The sequence below is a fragment of the Apodemus sylvaticus genome, chromosome 18 (assembly GCF_947179515.1).
Source record: "Apodemus sylvaticus chromosome 18, mApoSyl1.1, whole genome shotgun sequence".
NCBI classification, from domain to species: domain Eukaryota; kingdom Metazoa; phylum Chordata; class Mammalia; order Rodentia; family Muridae; genus Apodemus; species Apodemus sylvaticus.
In genome coordinates this window covers 62400763-62423957 of record NC_067489.1, presented here as the reverse complement: position 1 = coordinate 62423957, position 23195 = coordinate 62400763, and the positions used below count along the sequence as shown (strand labels likewise).

Genomic DNA, 23195 nt, shown 5'->3' with positions numbered 1-23195 from the left:
GACTTAACTGCTGAGCCATCTCTTTAGCATCCCCAACACGCCTTAAAGACAGGGTTTTGCGTTGGTTAGGTTGGTCTGGAAACTCCTGCCTCAGCTTCCCAAGTACTAGAATTACAGGGTTGCAGTGCCACCTTGTAGCAAGGTGTCCTGTGTATGTAGTGGAGGCTCTTCCCTATAGCTAGTCTCCTCCTCATAATCCAGATCCCCCCCCCCCAGCTAGTCTCCCCCTCATAATCCAGATTCCCCCAGCTAGTTTCCCCCTCATAATCCAGATTCCCCCAGCTAGTCTCCCCCTCATAATCCAGATTCCCCTAGCTAGTCTCCCCCTCATAATCCAGATCCCCCCAGCTAGTCTCCCCCTCATAATCCAGATCCCCCCAGCTAGTCTCCCCCTCATAATCCAGATTCCCTCAGCTAGTCTCCCCCTCATAATCCAGATCCTTCCCCAGCTAGTCTCCCCCTCATAATCCAGATTCCCTCAGCTAGTCTCCCCCTCATAATCCAGACCCCCCCGACTATTTCCCCTCGGAGAGGCAGCACCCCCACTTCTCTCTACTCTTCACCTTTCCCATACCTTTTCCTTTCCCTCAGATTTCCTTTTACTTTATTCATAAGTAATTCTCCTTTTTTTTCCCTTAAGAGCAATGAAGTCCCCAGATCTGCAGACGTCCCTTCTCTATGGACAGGGAGTTTGTGCATTCCCCAGGGTCTTCTTGTGGCTCTGTTCTGTCCTTTTCCATTCCCAGTCAGCTGTCTGAAGTCTATCTGAAAGGGATGATAGACTCTCTATCCTGGGACCCATTACTAGTATGAAGCAGTCACTAAATCCTTGGCAATACTGTCTTTCCTCTAAGTTCCTGGTGGACTGTCGCATTGGCTGTAGCTGGCTTTCCTCTAAGTTTATCAGTGGACCATCCCTCTTCCTGTGTGTTTGCAAGTTTGAGGCATTGTAAATCTCCTGAGGGGCTGAGTCTTGTCAAGCCCAGGGCTTGGGTTTTCTTATGTTTAGCTGCCACAGGAATTCACAGATGTCACCCACCAGCATGGCTTTAAGAAGAGGCAAGATAATGGTGACATGCACTGTGCATGCTTCTGTTCTTTGAGATCATTGACATTTTAGCTGGAGTGTATCTGCTTCTCTAGGAAAGGACGTTGTCAGTCTTAGATTTGGCTAAATCTGACTCAGTGAAATCAGCAGGTGGGCGCTCTGTGCCCTGTAGAGCGGCTTAACTGAGGCTGGAGAAATAGTTCAGTCAGCCAAGTGCCTTCCAACCCTAGAACCCAAGCTTGTAAAAAGTTATAAAAGGCTGGCAAGTGGTGGCACACACCTTTGATTCCAGCACTCGAGAAACAGTGGCAAGTGGATCTGAGTTCAAGGCCAGCCTGGTTTATAGATCACGTTCTAGGGCAGCCAGGGCTACACAGAGAAACATTGCCTAAAACCCAAACACCAAACCAAACCAAAAAATCAGGATAGTATTGTGTGCTTGTACTCCCAGTCTGGGGATGGTGTAGACAGGTGGGTCCCTGGGGCCAGCATGACCTAGTCAATTAGCACCAGGCCAGTGAGAGATCCTGTTTCCCAAAACAAAAGTGGACAGCACCAGAATGACACCCAAGGCTGTCACACGAACATATGAACAGATAGACAGGGACATGCAGACACACACATACATATACATACCATACACACTGTGCGCGCGCGCACACACACACAGACACAGACACAGACACACAGACACACATACCACACACACACACACACACAAATGACACACACCACACCACACACGCACTACAAACACACACTGCACACACACCACACACACACACACATACACCACACACATACACACACAAACGATACACACCACACCACACACGCACTACAAACACACACTGCACACACACCACACACACACATACATACACCACACACATACACACACAAACGATACACACCACACCACACACGCACTACAAACACACACACTGCACACACACCACACACACATATACGTACACCACATACACACACACCACACGCACACCACATACACCACACACACACACCACACACCCATCACACACACACACATCACACATCACACACACACACACAAACACACACACACACATCACACACACACACACCAACTGGCCCATGCAGAACTAGGCAAGCAGCTCAACTCCACACTCCAGCTCCCTAGTGCCCTGGGAGCAGTGGGTCACAGGGCCCTATCTTGGTAGGAGCCCACCCTGGCTCACCCTCCGCCTCCCTGATGGCTCTCTTTCCTTGGGCCTGTCTCCCAGCCTCGCGTAACTGCTGCTCTCCAGGTGCTGAAGCTCTCCAGGCTTTAGCTTAGCTCCTGAGCCTGGCACCTCAGGGCTCGAGCTGATGCTTCGAGCTCCGTGAGGCACGAGCTGCCTCCAGACTGTCTTTGGCCCCTTACGGGAGGAGGGGACAGACGCTTGTCCTTTTCCTGCTGCCCCCGCTTCCAGTCACAAGGAAAGTTTTTTCATATGACAACTAATTATCTCTGATGTCTCCAAGTTGGATGGCACATTTACTTTAAGGAGACGCACTGAATTTTAAAAGCAGTGATGGGCTTTTCTTAGGAATTCATTTATTTTTTATCACAAAACCAAACACGGCCTTAATATATTCAGGTCAGTTTCATCATTTTCAAAGTTTTTTGTCTTTTTTTTTTCCCCTAAGAAAGACCAATTTTTATTAAATTGTTTCATTTGGAACAGTGGTTCTGACCTTCCTAATGCTGCAACCCTTTAAAATTATTTTGTTGCTACTTCATAGCTATAATTTTGCTACTGTTATGAATTGTAATGTAAACATATGATATGCAGGATATCTGACATGAGACCGCTGTGGGGTCGAGTTTGAAAAACACCCATTTAGAAGATAAATTCCTCCCTCCCCAGTGTCATTTGTGGTTTACATGAGATCTGTAATCTCCATATTCTCTTTCTAGGGTTGTTTGTTTTCTGAAGCTTTTTCGGAGTTGGGTTTAGGCTCTTTCTTCCTAGACTTCCTAGACTTTCTGTTACAGCTCTGGCTGTGTCTCCTTGCAGCTCTGTATTTTGAAGCAAGGTCTAGCCTTGCGCTGACCTCGGGATCCTCCCGCCTCCGCCTCCCAAGTGCTGGGCTCACAGGTGTGAGTCACCCTGCTGCCTGCCACTCATGGCTTCTTCTAGTATGATCCATTTCCTGGTGCGCCTCCCCACTCGCCTGTAAAGCCCTTGCTGTCACGACGCTGTCCTCCTTGTGGTAAGCTGTCAGCTCTTGGCACCTAGTAGGCACCCTGGGAGTGGCTGAGGAACATGTGGATGCGGTTTTGCTCACTAACAACTTTATTTCATTATTTTGAAGTCCCTTTCTGTCTATAGTCTATTTTCTTATTAGATTTCAAGAAATAGGAACACAAGCCCTGCCGCTCACTGTAAAAGACAGGGTGTGAGCTACTTAAGAAGTCTTACTGTTATCACCAGTCTTTTCCTTCTCAGTTCTGTACACCCTGGGACTGGAGAGCCGGATGGCTCAGTGTTAGGAGTGCTTGTGGGTCTCACGCAAGAGCCCTTTGGTTCCCAGCAACCACACAGGCAGTTCACAACTGCTCTAACTCCTGATGCAGGGCATCCCACCCTCTTCTGGCCTCCATCGGCACCTGCACACCTGTGGCATACATTCACACAGATACATACACACATATGTACATAAAAGTACAGTAGTCATACACTCACACAGACGTGTATATACACACCTGCACATATAGACATAGGCGTACACTCACACAGATTACACACACACACACACAAACACAGACACACACACAAGCATAGACATAGGAGGCATACCTTCACATAGATACATACACATATATGCACATATAGATATAGGAGGCATACACTCACATATGTTTGCACACACGAGGCATACCTTCACACAGTTATACAGACAAATATTTACATTCACACACACATGCACATACAAATATTTAAAATTGAACAAAAGAAAGGGGTGACCAGCTGTGAATGCTGATGTATATTTAGTGCACACTCAACAGTTATGAGCAAGGGGTTGATTGGGTCTTTGGGGTTTTTTTTGTTTTTTTTTTTTTTGGTTTTTTTGGATTTGCTTTTTTCAAGACAGGGTTTCTCTGTATAGTCCTGGCTGTCCTGGAACTCACTCTGTAGACCAGGCTGGCCTTGAACTCAGAAATCCGCCTGCCTCTGCCTCCCAGAGTGCTGGGATTACAGGCGTGCGCCACCACCGCCCGGCTAAAGATTTATTTATTTATTATATGTAAGTACACTGTAGCTGTCTTCAGACACACCAGAAGAGGGCATCAGATCTCATTACAGATGGTTGTGAGCCACCATGTGGGTGCTGGGATTTGAACTCAGGACCTTCGAAAGAGCAGTCGGTGCTCTTACCTGCTGAGCCATCTCTCCAGCCCCGGGTCTTTGTTTTAAAATAACTCTTGCTTGACCCAAAAGGATGAAACACAGGTCTAAAAGCAAGCATGTCCATGATTTCTAATGAGACTCTCAGACTTCCCGCAACCTCACCCAGAGTGTGCCTGTGCAATATTTTGTTAATGTTTTAGCCTTATTAGTTAGCTGACATCAACTAATAAGCCAGTGAGGCCAAGCTAATTATGCAGCAAGCAGCAGGTGTTATGCTAGAAGGTTTGGATCAATGAGTAATTGTAATTGAAGCGGAGTGTAATTAATTACGTGATTTTTGAGGTGTTCAAGTGTAATGCTACTTAAGATCCATCTTTAAATGAGAGCGGTATGAGGGATTGCTGACACCAGGAAAACAACGGCGAGGTTGGCTTTGACTGGAGTCCACACTCCCACTCACCGTGGGAGAGCCTGCTCCGATGGCTTATGAAGAGATGTGTCATTCTGCTGACCCCGGCTCCCTCATCGTCACCCTCTGCCCATTCTCCGTGGGCATGGTTCCCCACTGTCCTTTCTGTTTCCGATCGCCTCGCTCCTTCCTGATGGAGCCAGCTCTTGCTAGCTTATTCATCTGCAGTCTCACTCTGTTGCCAAGAGGCTGGGCTGGAGCTTGAGTCTTGCCTCTTGGGTCAGGTTGGGGTTACAGATGTGAGCTACCCCGTCTCCCATGACAGCTCTGTGGTGGTGCTTTGCTCTGTCTGATGACGCCAGTCCTTTGTTAGTTGCCGTAAGGGCAGAGATGGTCTTGGAGTGCTTTTCTGAACGAGTGTACAAACTTAATTTAATTTAATTTATTTAATTTTGGTCAATAGTTTGTAGAGATAGTCCAGTTGACTATCATATCATAGTCAGCTGACTACATATCAGCTATATGTAATGTAACACTTACTAATTTCTTTCTTTCTTTTTTTTTTTTTTTTTTTTTTTGGTTTTTTGGATTTGCTTTTTTCAAGACAGGGTTTCTCTGTATAGCCCTGGCTGTCCTGGAACTCACTCTGTAGACCAGGCTGGTCTCGAACTCAGAAATCCGCCTGCCTCTGCCTCCCAGAGTGCTGGGATTACAGGCATGCACCACCACCACCCGGCTCACTTACTAATTTCTTGACTGGGGTGTAGTGATGCACATCGATAACTCCAGCACTGGGGAAGGCAAAGCAGGGTCACTAAGACTCTAAGGCCAGGCTGGGCTAAGCACTGATTTTGGTTCTAGCCTGGGATATATAAGAGTTCAAAACCAGTTTGTTCGACCGTTAAGAAAATTTGTCATTTCCCTGCTTAGGTGATCGTGTAATGGGGAGGAGGTGCTGGGTTTGAATATGGATATCATTACTTGGGGAGGGGGTTGTAGGCAGGTTAGCCCTATGTGTGTGGTGCTGAGGATAGACGTGTAAGTCTCATACACACTAGGTAGTCCTTCAGCACTGAGCTATACACCCTTTGCCTGGGCTCTTCACTTTTAGCCTTGGTTTCTCCAAGCGTTCATTTTGGGGAATCGAAGTAATATGTACCTTGCTGACTGAAATGGGCCATGCAGGAGAAGGGCTTCCCCGGGCCTCTGCCCTGGTTACACTGGCTCACTTGTGAGCCCTGCTGTTCATGGAGTGTAAAGTCTTTTCATCCTCTGTGCTCATGGTAGCCTTTGTCACTGTGCACCCGAGCTGGAGGAATTCCAAATGAGTATCTCCTTTAATGACTCTAACCTGGGACCTTCCTGATGCCTCACTCGGTATCACGAGCCCTTAAGTCAGCGCCACCCACAAGCACACTTCAGTAAATGGCACAGCAGGCTTGTCGGGAATGAGGCCACTGAACACTGTCATGTCTAGAGCTGGGCTTCTCCTTTTACTCATAGGTTTTCCTCAGCTAAGGAGAGAAGACGTGATGGTAGACTTCCCAGAAAGCTTTGATGTGAGCACCCGGGAACTAGTTCATAAACAAGTGAGAAACTGCAGGGGCCTGGCTAAGTTCCCAAGAACATGCTGCTTGTGAGATGACAACAGGCTCTCCTTGAAGGAGAGAGGCAGGGCACTGAGGGCGAAGTGTGTACCCTATACACACATGAGCTCGGGGCTTAGGTATTTATGGATAGGAGGCGTGCCTGTACAATGTGTGTCTGTCTTTCCCAAGATGACTGCCTGCAAACATTTGGGCTTTGAAACCTTCCTGCTAGTTCCAGAATAACTGTCAGGAACTTACTAATTACCCAGAGAATGTAGTATCATGTAAGCACCTCAAAAGTACTCTCCACACATTTTAAATAGAATTAAATTAGGTGTTTTAGAATTATAAGGATAATTGTAGATTGAAGAAAGTTTACTGTAAAGGTTACAGGATGCTTTTAAGTTTTGTTACTGGTAGTTTGGCCCCAAGGAATAATACATGTTATGTTGGTAAAGTGGTCTAGGTCATGGTTTTCATGACCAAATGCTTGATCTTTGTGTGGGAACCCAGGGTCATTTTGAATATCTTATCTAATTTGGCAGGAGGGGTGATTTTGGCTCAGTTTGCTTGTCTGCATCACCACATCAGAGCACTGTGTGCGTTTCTGCTGACGCTGTTCTTACTGAGCTGTCTTCTTTTGAGAGTCATTGCTAGTCTCCCTGCCTGACTAGCTGTAGGGCCAGTGATCAAGTGTGGGTAGATTGCTGTGACAAGGACAGGCCGTGGTGAGGTGGACTTTTATTTGGCTTATCGTTTTATATGCCTTATATCTAGGCATCCCGTTAGAAGGGAAGGGATTTCCTTAAAGAAGACAAGACTTCAAATGGGTTTTGACAGTAACTGTTTTGCATAGAATGTTGAATACTTTTATTATTGAAGGCATTTACATTTTCCTTTTCTCCCTGGGAACAGTCAAAATCTGCTGTGTGACGTCACGATTGTGGCAGAAGACACGGAGATCCCGGCTCACCGAGTGGTGCTGGCGGCCTGCAGCCCTTACTTCCACGCCATGTTTACAGGTAGGAGAGGTGTCCGTTTCTAAGGTGTACTCAGACCTGAGGCTTTTCCGTGTTAACCTTTGTTTTTAGCGTTTCAGTTTTAAGAAATGAAGAACTATAAAGGGAGAGCCTCAAGAGTCGGTCAACTATCCCCAGCATTTTTTTTCTCCCAGAGAGTCTCTCTACATTAGGCCTGACTATCCTAGAGCTCGCCTTGTCAATAGGGCTAGAGTCTGCCAACTGTCCCCAACATCCATGCACCTTTGCCTTGCTTTGTTGTTTTTAGTAAATGTGTTAGATACTGTGGCCTTGGTATCAGCTCAGCATTGCCACTGCAGGGTACATTCCCATATATCCCCACTGCAGGGGTACATTCCCATATACCCCACTTCAGGATACATTCCTATATATCCCACTGCAGAGTATATTCCCATATACCCCCACTGCAGGGTCCATTCCCATATACCCCCCACTGCAGGGTACATTCCCATATATCCCACTTCAGGATACATTCCTATATATCCCACTGCAGAGTATATTCCCATATCCCCCACTGCAGGGTCCATTCCCATATACCCCCTACTGCAGGGTACATTCCCATATATCCCACTTCAGGATACATTCCTATATATCCCACCGCAGAGTATATTCCCATATACCCCCACTGCAGGGTCCATTCCCATATACCCCCCACTGCAGGGTACATTCCCATATATCCCACTTCAGGATACATTCCTATATATCCCACTGCAGAGTATATTCCCATATCCCCCACTACAGGGTCCATTCTCATATATCCCTACTGCAGAGTGCTTTCCCATATATCCCACAGCAGGGTGCATTCCCATATACCCCACTGCAGGGCACATTCCCATATATCCCCACTGCAGGGGTACATTCCCATACCTCACTTCAGGATACATTCCCATATATCCCACTTCAGGATACATTCCTATATATCCCACTGCAGAGTATATTCACATATACCCCCACTGCAGGGTCCATTCCCATATATCCCACTTCAGGATACATTCCTATATATCCCACTGCAGAGTATATTCCCATATCCCCTACTACAGGGTCCATTCCCATATATCCCCACTGCAGGGTGCTTTCCCATATATCCCACTGCAGGGTACATTCCCATATATCCCACTGCAGGGTATATTCCTATATATCCCCTCAGTTTGCAGCATTTTGGGCTCTTAAATTATTATTGGTTTGTTTTTGTGTATGTGAAAAGAAAGACATCTTTTAGATGTCTTAGAAAGAAATGTTTTACATTTTTCTCCAAATAGGTTTTCCCATTTGCTTTTCCCAGCGTCTATAGTAAACTAAAGTGTTGCCTTGGATGATTTGTTTTGGAAATCTGAGAGGAAGGCTGATGTATCCGTAAGGTTAGGTTTTGTTTTGGCATGTGTGAACATGTGTAGCGTGCTCTTAGCACTTTTGAAAAAGAATGACTGTATGCCAGTGATGCCTCAAGCCTCACCAAAACCAATACAAAAACCAGCCTAGAGCCGGTGGTGGAGCCCAGTGGTGCGACACATGGCTAGTTCACACAGGCCCTGGGTTCAGTCCTCAGCATGGCCAGAAGGATGAAGAGAAGAGGGGAAAGGAGAAGAGAGAAGGGGAGAGGAGGGGAGGGAAGGAGTGAGACACAGATAGTTCTCTTACAGTGACGCCCAAAACTGCGGACAGGTCCAAACCCTATGTAAACTAACTCAATATTTTTATATACACATATGTACCTATACAGTTTTACTTATAAATTAGGCCAAGAGTAGCAACCTTGTCTAAGAGTAAAATGGGATCATAAAAATATGCTATGGTAAATAGCCAGTGTCACTATTTTCGTGCTTCGGTATTATTTAATAAAATAAGTGTCACGGGGCATACTCTTGGCAATATAATACCGTGAAAGTCGATTGATATTCCAGCTAGCTACTGGTGACTGCCAGGTAGCACATGCTGTGTAGCTATGCTGACCAGAGAGATGGTTTAGTATAGTTACACAGCATAGTTAATATAAAATAATAATGTTGCTCATATTTGGGATGTTTGTAAGGATTGGATGAGGTCATGTTTGTGAATGTCTTAGCATTTAGCACATGAGTGCTTCTCTCTCTTTCTCTCTCTCTGTGTGTGTGTGTTTAAAGTAATTCAAGGAGTGGTCATTGATTTGAGAAGGAATGAGGAAACAGAGGAGGATGGAGAGTTCAGAGTAAGAAGGGAAATGCTGAAAATATAAGTTGTGTATGAAATTCTCTGAAATAATTTTTTATTCGATAATACTTTTTATTTACATTTCAAATGATTTCCCCTTTTCTGGCCCTCCACTCCCTGAAAGTCATATAAGCCCCCTTCCCTCCCCCTGTTCTCCCACCCACCCCTTCCCACTTCCCTGTTCTGGTTTTGCCCTATACTGCTACACTGAGTCTTTCCAGAACAAGGGGCCACTCCTCCGTTCTTCTTGTACCTCATTTGATGTGTGGATTATCTTTTGGGTATTCCAATTTTCTAGACTAATATCCACTTATTAGTGAGTGCATACCATGATTGATCTTTTGAGACTGGGTTACCTCACTTAGTATGATGTTCTCCAGCTCCATCCATTTGTCTAAGAATTTCATGAATTAATTGTTTCTAATGGCTGAATAGTACTCCATTGTCTATATATATCACATTTTTTGCATCCATTCTTCTGTTGAGGGATACCTGGGTTCTTTCCAGCTTCTGGCTATTTTAAATAGGGCTGCTATGAACATAATGGAGCATGTATCCTATTACATGCTGGAGAATCCTCTGGGTATATGCCCAGGAGTGGTGTAGCAGGATCTTTCGGAAGTGACGTGCCCAGTTTTCTGAGGAACCGCCAGACTGATTTCCAGAGTGGTTGTACCAATTTGCAACCCCACTAGCAGTGGAGGAGTGTTCCCCTTTCTCCACATCCTCGCCAACACCTGCTGTCTCCTGACTTTTTAATCTTAGCCATTCTGACTGGTGTAAGGTGAAATCTCAGGGTTGTTTTGATTTGCATTTCCCTAATGACTAATGAAGTTGAGCATTTTTAAGATGCTTCTCAGCCATCCAAAGTTCTTCAGGTGAAAATTCTTTGTTTAGTCTGTACCCCATTTTTTAATAGGGTTGTTTGGTTTTCTGGGCTCTAACTTCTTGAGTTCTTTGTATATATTGGATATTAGCCCTCTATCTGATGTAGGGTTGGTGAAGATCTTTTCCCAATTTGTTTGTTGCTGATTTGTCCTTTTGATGGTGTCCTTTGCCTTACAGAAACTTTTTAATTTTATGAGGTCCCATTTGTCAATTCTTGATCTTAGAGCATACGCTATTAGTGTTCTGTTCAGGAACTTTCCCTCTGTACCAATGTCCTCAAGGGTCTTCCCCAGTTTCTTTTCTATTAGCTTCAGAGTGTCTGTCTGACTTTATGTGGAGGTCCTTGATCCATTTGGAGTTGAGTTTAGTACAAGGAGATAAGGATGGATCAATTCGTATTCTTCTGCATGCTGACCTCCAGTTGAACCAGCACCATTTGTTGAAAAGGCTATCTTTTTTCCCATTGGATGTTTTCAGCTCCTTTGTCGAGGATCAAGTGGCCATAGGTGTGTGGATTCATTTCTGGATCTTCAATCCTGTTCCATTGATCCTCCTGCCTGTCACTGTACCAGTACCATGCAGTTTTTAACCCTATTGCTCTGTAGTATTGTTTGATGTCAGGGATACTGATTCCCTCAGAATTTCTTTTGTTGTTGAGAATAGTTTTAGCTATCCTGGGTTTGTGACCCAAAAATCTCCACTAGAGAACTCCTGCAGCTGATAAACAACTTCAGCAAAGTGGCAGGTTATAAAATCAACTCAAGCAAACCAGTAGCCTTCCTATACTCAAAGGATAAGCAGACTGAGAAAGAAATTAGGGAAATGACACCCTTCACAATAGCAACAAACAGTATAAAGTACCTTGGGGGTGACTCTTACCAAACATGTGAAAGATCTTTATGACAAGAACTTCAAGACTCTGAAGAAGGAAATAGAGGAAGACTTCAAAAAATGGAAAAATCTCCCATACTCATGGATCGGCAGGGTTAATATAGTTAAAATGGCCATTTTGCCAAAAGCAATATACAGATTCAACGCAATACGAATCAAAATCCCAGCTCAGTTCTTCATAGAGTTAGAAAGAGCAATTCTCAAATTCATCTGGAAATAATCTTTTAAAAGCTGAAGGCAAACTAAAAACGAAGAGAAACTGCTCCATTAGTTGCAGCAGTAAATATCATGGTCATCTCAACCTGAATTTCGTTATATTGTATAATAGGGGATTGAGCAAGCCATAGGCTAGACATCTACAGTTTTTTTTCCACTTACAAAGTTCTTAGTATGTATTATTTTTACAAAATAACTTGTCTCACTGCGACATTTCCCACACGCGTGTGACATACATGATCGTATGCACCCTCTGATGCCTCCTCTTATCTCCCCTCCCCTTGGCTCTCCTGCTTTCATAGCCCCCTTCCTCTCTTCTCCCCTCCCTGCTCCTTTCTCTCCCCTCCCCCACCACCCCTTCCCTTTCCTCCCCTCTCCCATCCTTTCCTTTCTTTTGAGACTTTGTTTCCCATAGCACAATCTGGCTTTGAACATACCATGTAGCTGAGGATTCACAGATAATTTCTTTGCAACATTTTTTTATTCCCCACAGAGTAACAAAAAAAAATGTAGTTATTAACAACTTAGCTTTAGCAGCAGTGCACAGTGGTATGGGCTTTTAGTTCTAGCTACATGGGAGCCTGTGCCTAGGGGTTTGAGATAGTATGGCTGACATAGTAAGGCTCTGCTGTAAGGGATAAAGTTATATTTATTAAGTTTTGAATTTATGTATGTATGTGTGTGAGCCTGTGTGAGTTTCTGTACATGATATGTATATAGGAGTTGGCAGAAGCCCAAAGAACAGGTTATATCTTCTGGATCTAGAGTTAGGGGTGACTCTGAAGGAACTGACATACAGGTCCTAGGACCTGCATCTGGTCCTGTGCAGGAGCAGTGAGCACTTTTAACTGCTAAGCCCACTCTCAAGCCCAGCCTCTTATTTTATTTATTTTATCTATCTATCTATCTATCTATCTATCTATCTATCTATCTATCTATCTAATCTATCTATCTGTCTGAGACAGGGTTTCTCTGTATAGCCCTGGTTGTCCTGGAACTCAATATGAAGACCAGGTTGGCCTCAAACTCAGAAATCCACCTGCCTCTGACTCCCAAGTGCTGGGATTAAAGGCATGTGCCACTACTGCCTGGCAATTTATTTATTTATTTTTTTTTATGAATGTGAGTATACTGTCACTCTCTTCAGACAAACCAGAAGAGAACATTGGAGCCCATTACAGATGGTTGTGAGCCACCATGTGGTTGCTGGGAATTGAACTCAGGACCTCTAGAAGAGCAGACAGTGCTCTTAACCGCTGAGCCATCTCTCCAGCCCCCCCAGCTCCTTATTTTAATCTCCCATAAATTGTATGTGAAAAATCCATTCAAACTTAATGATGTAAAAAAGCTTTCTGTTACTCCATGCAGTTTCAAGTATTGAATAGAGAAAGAAGGTGATAAATAATTCCATGGTGTAGTTGCAGGTTTTCATCTTGTGAAATCTGAGACTATTTAGAGTCAGGCCAGGTGGTTAACTATGACTTGAAAAAGACAGCAAATTGGGTTCTTGTGATTTTTTAGACTGTTTGTTAAAAAACGTAGCCTTTGAAACACGTTTACTTAACAAAATCACTTAGTTTTATTTGGTGGTATAGGCTAAAATTCTTTTTAAGTTTTATTTTTGTTTTTTGATTATGTGTATGTGTGTGTATGTGCACATGAGTGAAGCTACCCTTGGAGGTCAGAGGAGATTGGTGTTGGAAGCATCTAGAGCTAAAGTCACAGGCGTGTTAGGATTTGCACTCCAACCCTCTGGAAGAACGGCAAGTGTACGTATCCAGTGAGCCATCCTGCTAGCCCCACAGATTAAAATTCTTAAACTCTAGTCAGAAATACTGAGCACTAGGTACTTTTTTGGGGAGTAAATACTTTTTGATAACTTCCTGTGCCATAGTAAATATAAAGTAGCAAGAAAATAAAAAAAAAGAAGCCAACAGATTATTAGTTGACAGATTAAAGAATGTAAATGTTGAAAGTTATGTGCACGGCTCTATTTGTCTACGGCTCATGCTTCCGTGCCTCAGGAAACGGGAGCCTCTTTCATTTGCTGGATGTGACGGGCTTTGGGGACCTTGCCAGTGATGGAGCCCATGAGCTTGTTCTTCAGACGGGGAGAGGAGGCTAGGTTCAGAAGTGGCTAAAGAGGAGCTCCAGCTGTTCATGGTTGCTGTGAAGAAAGTGAACTAGGATGCTGCCGGCAGTGAGGCTGAGTTAGGAGGCCCGAGGCCTCGAGGGATAGAAAATGCCACTGGAGCTGGGCCCTGTAGTGAGGAGGAGGCACCAGGCACACTGGGCGGCACCCTGAGAGCATATGAGGAACCTGCTTCTTTCTGCCTCTGCCTCTTACCATCAACACACACCTCCAGGTGGGTCCTCTGGGTGGAGGATGTCTACAAGGGGGGGGACGCAGCTTCTGAGAGATGGGGGTGGGGGGGGGACAGGGTCTCCTTTTTCTCCTCCTTTAGGAACTAAGAAGTTTTTGCCACAAGTTGTCCAAATGGGACTAAAGCCAAAAGTCCATGAGTTTGCCACGTTTGCCTTAGGGTGCTGAAGAACCAGGGCCCCGCGGTGGCCCGTGACTCCTGCAGTGTGTGACTGATGGTGGCCTGTGGAGTCGCATTGCCAGACTGACATTGCAGACAGCTTCTTTGTAGCCCAAACTAATCAGGAACAGGTGTCAGTGATGAAGAGTGGAACTTGAAAAGCAATGGGACAAAACTAATTAAATACGATTTTTCAGTCTCTAATTAATTTGCTTTCTGTCATTGATTTCTTAGGTTCTCTGTGACGTCAAGGTTGTGGTGTGAAGTGTTTGTTTTTAAAGTACCCCTTGATTATAAATAAAATAGAAATTAGAATAATGGGCTTTTTAATGGACTAGGTTTAAACCCTGTTCACCTCTAACCCCTCCCTCTAACCCCTCCCAGGTTTTAGGGTTGACCACTGTTTTGGATGACAGAAAAGGGGGCTCATCCCCGGGAGAGGCTAACCCTCCTTCTCTCAGCATTCACTGGTTGCCTTCAGCTCTTTGTCTAGGGGTGGGACCCCACAGAAATTCCCCTTCCGTGCTAACATGTTCATTGCTGTTTATATTGTTCCGGCCATATTTGTGCGGCTGTTTCTAGGAGAGACCTTTTCACGTCTCTTGGCTATCTAGCTTTTCCATGGCGTTCTGTGAGCCATGGATGCAGGAGCTGTGATAGGCATGGGTCTGCTGGATGCCTCAGGGTCCGTTGAGCTCTGCGTTGTGCCCTGTTGTGGTTTTCTGGAATGGTCTCCATTTGTTATAATGAGAGGTTTTGGTGAAGGGAAGTAGCCACACACATCCAGGAAAGGTAATTTCCCACATGTAGCCTTTTTTTCATTTTCGTTATGTGTACATAGATATCTATGTGTGGGTTTGTGCATGGGTGCGGTACCCTCGGATGGCAGAATGGGGCATTTGCCGCATGCCGCCTCCCCCTCCCTCCCGCCCCCCTAGCAAACTGACTGTTGAAAGCTGACGAAGTGAGTGCTGGGAACTGAAGCCCAAGTCATTTGTCAAACTAGTAGGTGCTCTTAACCTCTGAGCCATCTCTTCAGGGCCCCCATTCACTTTGAAATATCTCATTCAGAATGGATGCATTAAGCAACCCTGTGGTGCAGGGCCTCAAGAGTCCTGGTTGAAAGTTCTTATGGGAACATTTTTAGCCACAGGTACATCTTTGAGGTTTTAAGACTTGGATGACTTAATTTTTTTTTTTTAAATCAAGTAGATGATGTGCTATTTGCTGATGAATTTACTTAACTCAGCTTGCAGTGAGAGTGCATGCTCAGTGTCAGATGACGGAAATCCTTCATGTCATATCAAGGAAATCCTTCCTTGATAATGGATCATGGAAATCCATCCGTGATCAAGGTAAACATGACACCATTATGCTAAGTAGAGATGCTTCCTTTTATATCTGCATGCTTTTTTATTTTTCATTTAGTTATTAATTCATGCAACCAATGTTGGGTTTCTATTGGGCATTGTGGGCTATAGAACTAAGAAAGCTGTTAACTGTGCCACTTAGGAAGCCCCAAAAAGCAAGGGAGAAAGTTGATTATGATGGAGTGGACATGCGTGAGGTCCCAACTACATCTAGGGTGAGAGCCCAACCCAGCTGTGGACCACCAGCAGACGATGCATCCTGGAGCAGTTCTAGAGAGATCCTGAAGACTGTGTGTAGATTGGCCTGGGGAGTAGGGGTATGGTGTCTAGTGTAGGTCAAAGTTCAGCTCAGGTAGCAAGGTAAGAGATTGTTCGGTCTGTGTGGAAATCAACAGTGTTTTCTCCTGGTATATTTTATGTCTGGGAGCAAAAGGGAGCACATATGAGGTTAGGCAGTGAATTAGAGGCAGGCTATGGAAGGGTTTGCATATTTGGTCAAGGAGCAACAGGCTGATTTAGAACATAGTCATCCAGTGTGTCAGGCTAGCACCCGAGAGAGGGTAGGCATTGGAGGGGTGTTGAGTTTGGTCCCCAGTGTCTAGGTTTGGTGACACTCCACTACCCATAACTTCAGCTCTAGGAAATCCAAAATCCTCTAAGACACTTGTATTTATGTGCACATACCAATAATAGACACATGCATATTCAGTTGGGAAAAAAACATGGGGGGGGGATTGCTCCATAGGTCTCCTAAAGATGGTCGGACAGTGATGAGAGGGAGGAGAGGTGGGAGGGTGAATTGTAATCAAGCCTTGGTTCATTCTGCAGCCTGTGGTGAGTGATGGATTGGTGGACAAGGAAAAGAACAGTGCAAGGTGACCGTTCCTCGGGGCTTTAGCACAGCGCCTGTGTGGAGAACTTCATTCAGCTAATCTTACGTAACTTGGTTCACTGAGAGTGTGGGAAGTTCTAAGTGGCCTGGGAAGGCTGCACAGGCTCTTTAGGTAGCGCCCCTGCCCGTGAAGATCTATCTGTTTTCTGTGTGAGTACTTGCATTACACACATGCCTGGTGCTGGAGGAGGCCAGAAGGGAGTGCCGGGTTCTTTGGAGCTGGAGTTATAGGTGGCTGTGAGCTCCCACATGAGAGCTAGGAACTGAAGGCAGGTCTCTGTCAGAGCAGTGAGTGTACCCAGCCTGAGAGTGCAAGTGTGTCAAGCTGTGTGTGTGTGTGAAGTCAGGAGCCATGCAGTTCCTGGGTACGCACCTCAGGTGGTGAGCAAGCAATTTCACCAGTGAACCGTCTTGGCTGCCTGTGATAGCTTTGAAAAATTCGTTATCAAATATAAATCTCAGGAAGCCATACTGGTTAAATCTGTGTTCTATAAATGCAGCAGAGGGCAGTAACTAAGATACCGTGGACCACCTAGGATTGGATAGAAATAGCTCTCGCTTCTTCCCTGAGCTTTGATTGTTGGAATTTTTAATCTATTAATACATTGGGTGGCAAGCTTTTGGGTTTTGCCACTTTTTTTGTAAGTTAAGATGAAGAAATAACGATCAAATCACTTTAAGAGCAGCATATAATTGAGGTTGACTTTGTTGGAAGTAGATGAATTTTCTGGGGAGATAATCTTTTAAAAATGACATATAAGGAAAAGATGTGATTTAGCAAAGTGCCTCTTTATAAAACATAATAGTGAAAATTGCCTGGTGCAGGGCTATTTTTTTCCCAGTTATATAAATAAATTAAGAGATTTGGTTTTGTGTGAGGCTCTGTCTATACCAACCGATGTTGCAATCTGGGGACTAGGTACCTGGCTCCGCCCTTACACTGCCCTAAGCTCTGAAGGACTTCACAGATTTTAGGGGCGCTGTGGTGAAGCAAGGTAAGTTGTTTATTTGAAATCTAATTTGGAGGGGCAGTGTGGAGATTGCTTAGTTGGTAAAGTGCTTGGTCCATTCCCCATGTAAAAGGGCAAAGGGCAGGCTGTCGGTAAGAGACTGGGAGGACCGGAGCAGAAGCGTGTCTTCTGGACATCACCGGAAGGACCGACGCCCTCAGGAGCACACCAGCAGCTGCCTTTGCTCACACCGACTCCATAGTCACTCGCGTTAGATGGAGGCAGTCAGCATCCCGTCATGAAGTGGGAAGGGGTTCATGGGCCCTCACTTCTAACCGGGAGCTGTGGACAGTCAGTGAATTCTGAGGGAGAACCAGACACGGACATGGTTCCTGATGGGTCCACCATGCCCAGTGTGTGGACCTATACATGGAGGTCTGTGGACCGCACAAATCGGAATTCATAAAATTTAAGAAAAAAAGGAGAAGAAAAGAAAAGAAGGCAGTTGGTTAGGAGTAGGGAGGTCAGGGTAGATCTGGGAATAGTTAATGGGAAGAGTTGGGCATGAATATAATTAAAATAAATGAGGATTGGAGAGACGGTTTAGTGGTTAATACTCTAGAGGACTAACTCTAGAGTTAACGCTAGAGGTTAACTCTTCTAGAGGACCCAGGTTCAATTCCCAGCATGCACATGGCCGCTCACAACCACTGCCTGGCTGGCCTCCAATATTATCAGGCATGCACTGGGTACAAAGACTTACATACAGGCAAAACATCAATATTCATAAAATAAATAAGTAAATAAAGTAAAAATTAAAATACAGTATATGAAAAACTCCAAGAATTATTATTATTATAATATATAATATTATAACAACACAATATTTTTATCATATCTATTATATTATATATTTATTAATATGTAATATTAATAAATAAAACATGTTTATTGTTATATCTATATTATATGCTCACTGGACAGCCAGATTAGTCTAATGGGCGAGCTGTAGGCCAGCAACATACCCTGTTTAAAAGATGATGACATTCAAAAGACACTCAGGAATGATACTGGAGATTGTCCTATCTCCCCCGTAATCTCTGTCTCACACACACACACACACACACACACACACACACACACACACACACACACCACTTCTTTATCTCTCCCCTTCTCTCTGTCTCACACACACACACACACACACACACACACACACACACCACCTCTTTATCTTCCCCTTCTCTCTCTTTCACACACACACACACACACACACACACACACACAAACTATACACAGGACTGAGTGCCTTAACTTTGGCATTCTAAAGGCCTTCAGATTGTACCGACCCCAGGGAGAGGAGGGGTGCATAGGGGAAGGCACCATATATGCAGGTGAATTGATTTTCTGTATTCATCCATTCTTTTAAAAGGGGAGAGTACAGAAACAATGAGATTCCCTTTCTTCTCACAGAATGCTCTCTTTTGTACCCCAGATGAATGTTTTCTCCTTGGGCAATGGCAGGACACAGTTTGACGTAGTTCAGCCCTGAGAAGAAGAGCTTCTTTCCGAGTTCTTGTCAGGCCCTCTCCAGGGGAACACAGCGAAGTGTCTATTGCTGTGATTAGCACCCGCAATCCCACTCAGGGCTTTTCTTTGTAAAGTCATCTTGTGAAATTATGGATTCCTGTAGGCCTTCTGATAGTTTATGGTACAGACACCATAGTATGGACAACCATACCATGTCTGAAACAGAAATCTTGGGTCCACTGTTATTTTGGGGAGAGGCAGGAGAGGTTGTGGCACGCTTCCCACACTTTGCAGAGTTTTATCCCTACACCCTAGTGAATTCTAGAACAAAACCTTTCTGCTGTGGGTTGGTCCTTCTTGGGGGTAGCCTTTTAGTTTATAACTGAGTGTGTGTGTGTGTGTATGTATGTGTGTGTGTGTGTGTGTGTGTGTGTGTGTGTGTGTGTATGTCCGTCTGTGTCTTTCAATACTGGAAACTGAGGCTGGAGTCGGGCACTTGCCAGCTGAGCTGTTCCTCCAGTCCCCTTTATTGTCTGAGACGTTGGAATGACTTGAGCGTTCGGAGACTGCAGGGCAGGGAAGAGCTGAGCTCTGTCGTAACCTTTGCCACGGTTAACCCCTGCAGTTTGTGCACTTAGCTTTTGACTATGTCCCTCCACGAGAATTGTGAGAATTGTGACTTCTCACTAACATCCAGAGAGCTTGTGTCCGGCCAGGGCCTGGGCAGGTGACTTGTGTGCTTTTTGCAGGAATGATGCTAAGTAATAAGTCCTTTCAACACGCAGTCTTTGCCATCAGCTAACGAGGGTGGCGTTGCTACTCTTACAGATGTGATTACATCTACAAAGGGGCGCTGGAGAGATGGCAGAGCAATAAAAGTTCATAGAAAAAATTTAAAAATAAAACCATAGCCAGATTATGGTGGTATACAGATTCCTTTAATTCCAGCACATGGGAGGTAGAGGCAGGCAGATCTCTGAGATAGAGGGTACCCTGGTCAACAAGTGAGTTCCAGGCTAGCCAGGGCTACACAGAAGAACCCTGCCTGTGAAACAAGCAACCGACCAGAGAGGAACTCATGAAGGGACCCTGCTGGGCATGGGCAGCATTGGCTGCAGTTTTTAGAGCTGGGCGCAGGGCGCCTTCGTTCTTGCCACGTCATCTTCAGGGTCAGGTGCCTAACAGATGCTCAAGACAGCCTTGAGGGGAGTGGCGTCCTGCTGCCTACCTGCCTGCCTGCCTGAGTGAGTGAGTGGCGGGAAGATGGACCAGCCTCTCGAGCTGGCCTTTCTGCAGCAGCCTCCTGTGGTGGCTTCACCTCACTCTTCGCTGTTTTAGGTGAGATGAGCGAGAGTCGAGCAAAGAGAGTTCGAATCAAAGAGGTGGACGGCTGGACCCTGCGGATGCTGATCGATTACGTCTACACGGCCGAGATCCAGGTCACAGAGGAGAACGTGCAGGTAAGGGCCCACACCGGACGGACAGACGGACGCCGCTTGGCTCTTTCTAATCCAAAACCACATTCCCACACAGCGTGCAGTGTGTGCCAAGGTGAAAAGATTCATTGTCGAAACTGTATTTCTGAGAGGCGCTTGGGATGATTGCGTCTTTTTTAATGGTTTTTCTGGTTTCGGTGCCTTTTATATCTTTGCAGATCCGAGTCACATCCTTCCTCTGAGTAATGCTTCTCCTTTGGCGACAGCACTGTCATTCTCTGTAATTCCTGCTTCACGCAGCCCACAGTTTTTCTTTATTCCTTTGAAGGATAAAGTCTACAAAGGATGTTTTTGACTCCCAACATTCTTTAATTCTTTATTATTTGGGTATCATCTTTAAGTAAGTCTGGACTTTAGTCAAAATTTGATGTAGCCTCTTATTTTCTGTAGAGAACAAATGCTTTGTAGATGCTTGTTAAACGTTTAAAGGTGGCATAGAAGGATGTTGCAGACAAACAAACAAACGGAAAGTCTCTTCTTAAATTGGCCCGTGCTGGCTGAGTGAGAAAGGTCCCCAGAGGCTCCTACAGGTGAATGCTTAGTCTCTGGAGGGTAGAGCTGTCTGAGAAGATGAGGAGGAGGTGTGGCCTTGATGGAGGAAGTATGTCATTAAGATTTCAAAAACCCAAGCCAGGCCCAGTGGCATCCTCTCTGCCTGGGGATCAGGATGTAGGTCTCGGCTGTGTCTCCAGCACTGTGTCATCCCCATCGAGACAATGATGGACCAAACCGCCCAACCTGGGCGCAAGCCCCGGTTAAATGCTTTCTTTTTGAAGAGTTGGCGTGCTCATGGTGTCTCTTCACAGCAACAGAACAGAGACTAGGACAGGCCCTTCTCTGTGATGCCCCCTCCCTCATCATCATCTTCTCCTTCCTAAGAAGGACAGCTGCTGTTCTTTGATTGAGGCAGGTCCTTTCAGCCCGTTACCCATTCATTGATTCAAGTAAATGAGCACAGCACAGGCATGTGCAGAATTGAAATTTTGAGTATGTGTTTTTTTTTCCTATATTTGTTCGGAAACTTTGCTTTTTTTTTTTTTTTTTTTTTTTTTCCTCACTGAACAGAATGCTTGTTCTTTTGTGTGGTGTCTCCTATGGTGATGGGTGTGCATAATGCTCCAGTCTTGTGGATTGCTGTAGTGAATGGGCATCTCAATCTTTGTATGCAACAGTGCTGCAGGCTGGACTCCTGAAAGTGGAATTGGTTGGGCAAAGAATACATGCATCTTTTAATCCTGGGTGGCGATGCCCTGTCAACATTTAAACGTTGGTATCTATTTATAGTCCTTTCTGTAAGGGTGCTGTGTTTTAAGAGATGTCATTCATCTGTCAGCGTTTGTGTGAGTCTGTGCCACGAGTGTCAGTTGGAGTGCCTGTGATCCCTGGAGCTGGACTTCCAGATGCTTGTGAGGCACTCAGCACGGGTGTCAAGAACCAAGCTCTGGTTTTCTGGAAGGATAAGCAAGCACTCTTGACTGCCGAGCTATCTCTCCAGCCCCTAGAACCAAACCCTTAAGAAACAGCTTCTAAATTCTACTTGTACACATAAGGTACGAGTTTCATGTTTTATGCCTCTGAGCAGCTGAGATGTGCTGCCTCACATCCACTCTCACGAGTGGAGACTGAAGAGCGGCTGTGGTAGCGTGCCACAGGCTATCTGCTTACTGTGAAATGTCAGTTGGAGGATGCTAAGCCTCCTGGGGGTGGGCCCTTTTATGCCGGAGCTTTTCATTTATGGGGTAGACTGTTAGAAAAACCCACCAGCAGTTTTAGAGTTGTGGATAAGGGTGATTGGATCATATGCTTAATGAACATTGTCTGTCTGTCTGTCTGTCTGTTCGTCTGTCCATCTGTGGGGAGCATACATGCTGTAGTAAACATGTAGAGATAAGACCACGACCTTGAGCATCCTTCCTTGCCTTCCATTTTGTTCAACATTATGTCAGGTTAACTGGCCCACAAATTTCTAGGGAGTCTCCTGTCTCTGCCGTAGGGACTCAGAGATTACAAAAGCATACTACTGTGCCTGGCTTTATGTGGGTTCTGAGGATTTGAACCCGAGTCTTTATGCTTGCCTAGCCACCACCTTACCCACGAAGCTGTCCTCAAAAGCTCACATGAATCTTCATTTAGTGTGAAGGAATGTCAGGAGATGAGAGAAGGTCGCAGCATGTCATCTCCTTTTAGACTTTTCTGTACACTTAAGCTGTGGTCGGACTCTGAAGGGGTTGTTTCCAGTAAGAAAGTACCTTGTGTTATTGTTGTCGTGCCTTTTTCTTTACTGTTGCGCATGATGTCATAATACTCTATACCTAGCATATAGATTACAGATTTCTAAGACACATAATGGCCACCTAGAGGGAAACTGCTGAAGATGAACAGGCCTGAGTCTAAACATGAGCCCAGTCCTTCCTGTTGTTTGTAGCAGTCCTTACAGTGGGAACTTTGCCTGTTAGAGTGAGGACACCTCTAAGGTTCCTTTGAATAACTGTCACATCCCGCTGGGCAGTGGTGGTGGCACACACCTTTAATCCTAGCACTTGGGAGGCAGAGGCAGGCGGATTTCTGAGTTCGAGGCTAGCCTGGTCTACAGAGTGAGTTCCAGGACAGCCAGGACTATACAGAGAAACCCTGTCTCGGAAAAACCAAAAAACCAAAACCAAAAACAACAACACCAACAACAAAACCTTCACATCCCAGTCTTAATACTTGTCATGATGGCTGGCCTTTTGTGTGTGTTGCTTGGTGGCTGCAGTACTTAAGGGTCGC

At 45.2% G+C, this 23195-nt stretch overlaps 1 protein-coding gene across 1 annotated transcript in view; it reads left to right on the top strand.

The window, feature by feature from the left end:
* Positions 1 to 23195, top strand: part of Klhl2 (kelch like family member 2) — a 117004-nt gene that overhangs the window by 19686 nt on the left and 74123 nt on the right. Inside the window, exons 3-4 of the mRNA XM_052162702.1 lie at positions 7339 to 7445; positions 20269 to 20390. Of these exons, the coding sequence (XP_052018662.1) occupies positions 7339 to 7445; positions 20269 to 20390 (229 nt within the window). The remainder of the gene's footprint in view (positions 1 to 7338; positions 7446 to 20268; positions 20391 to 23195) is intronic.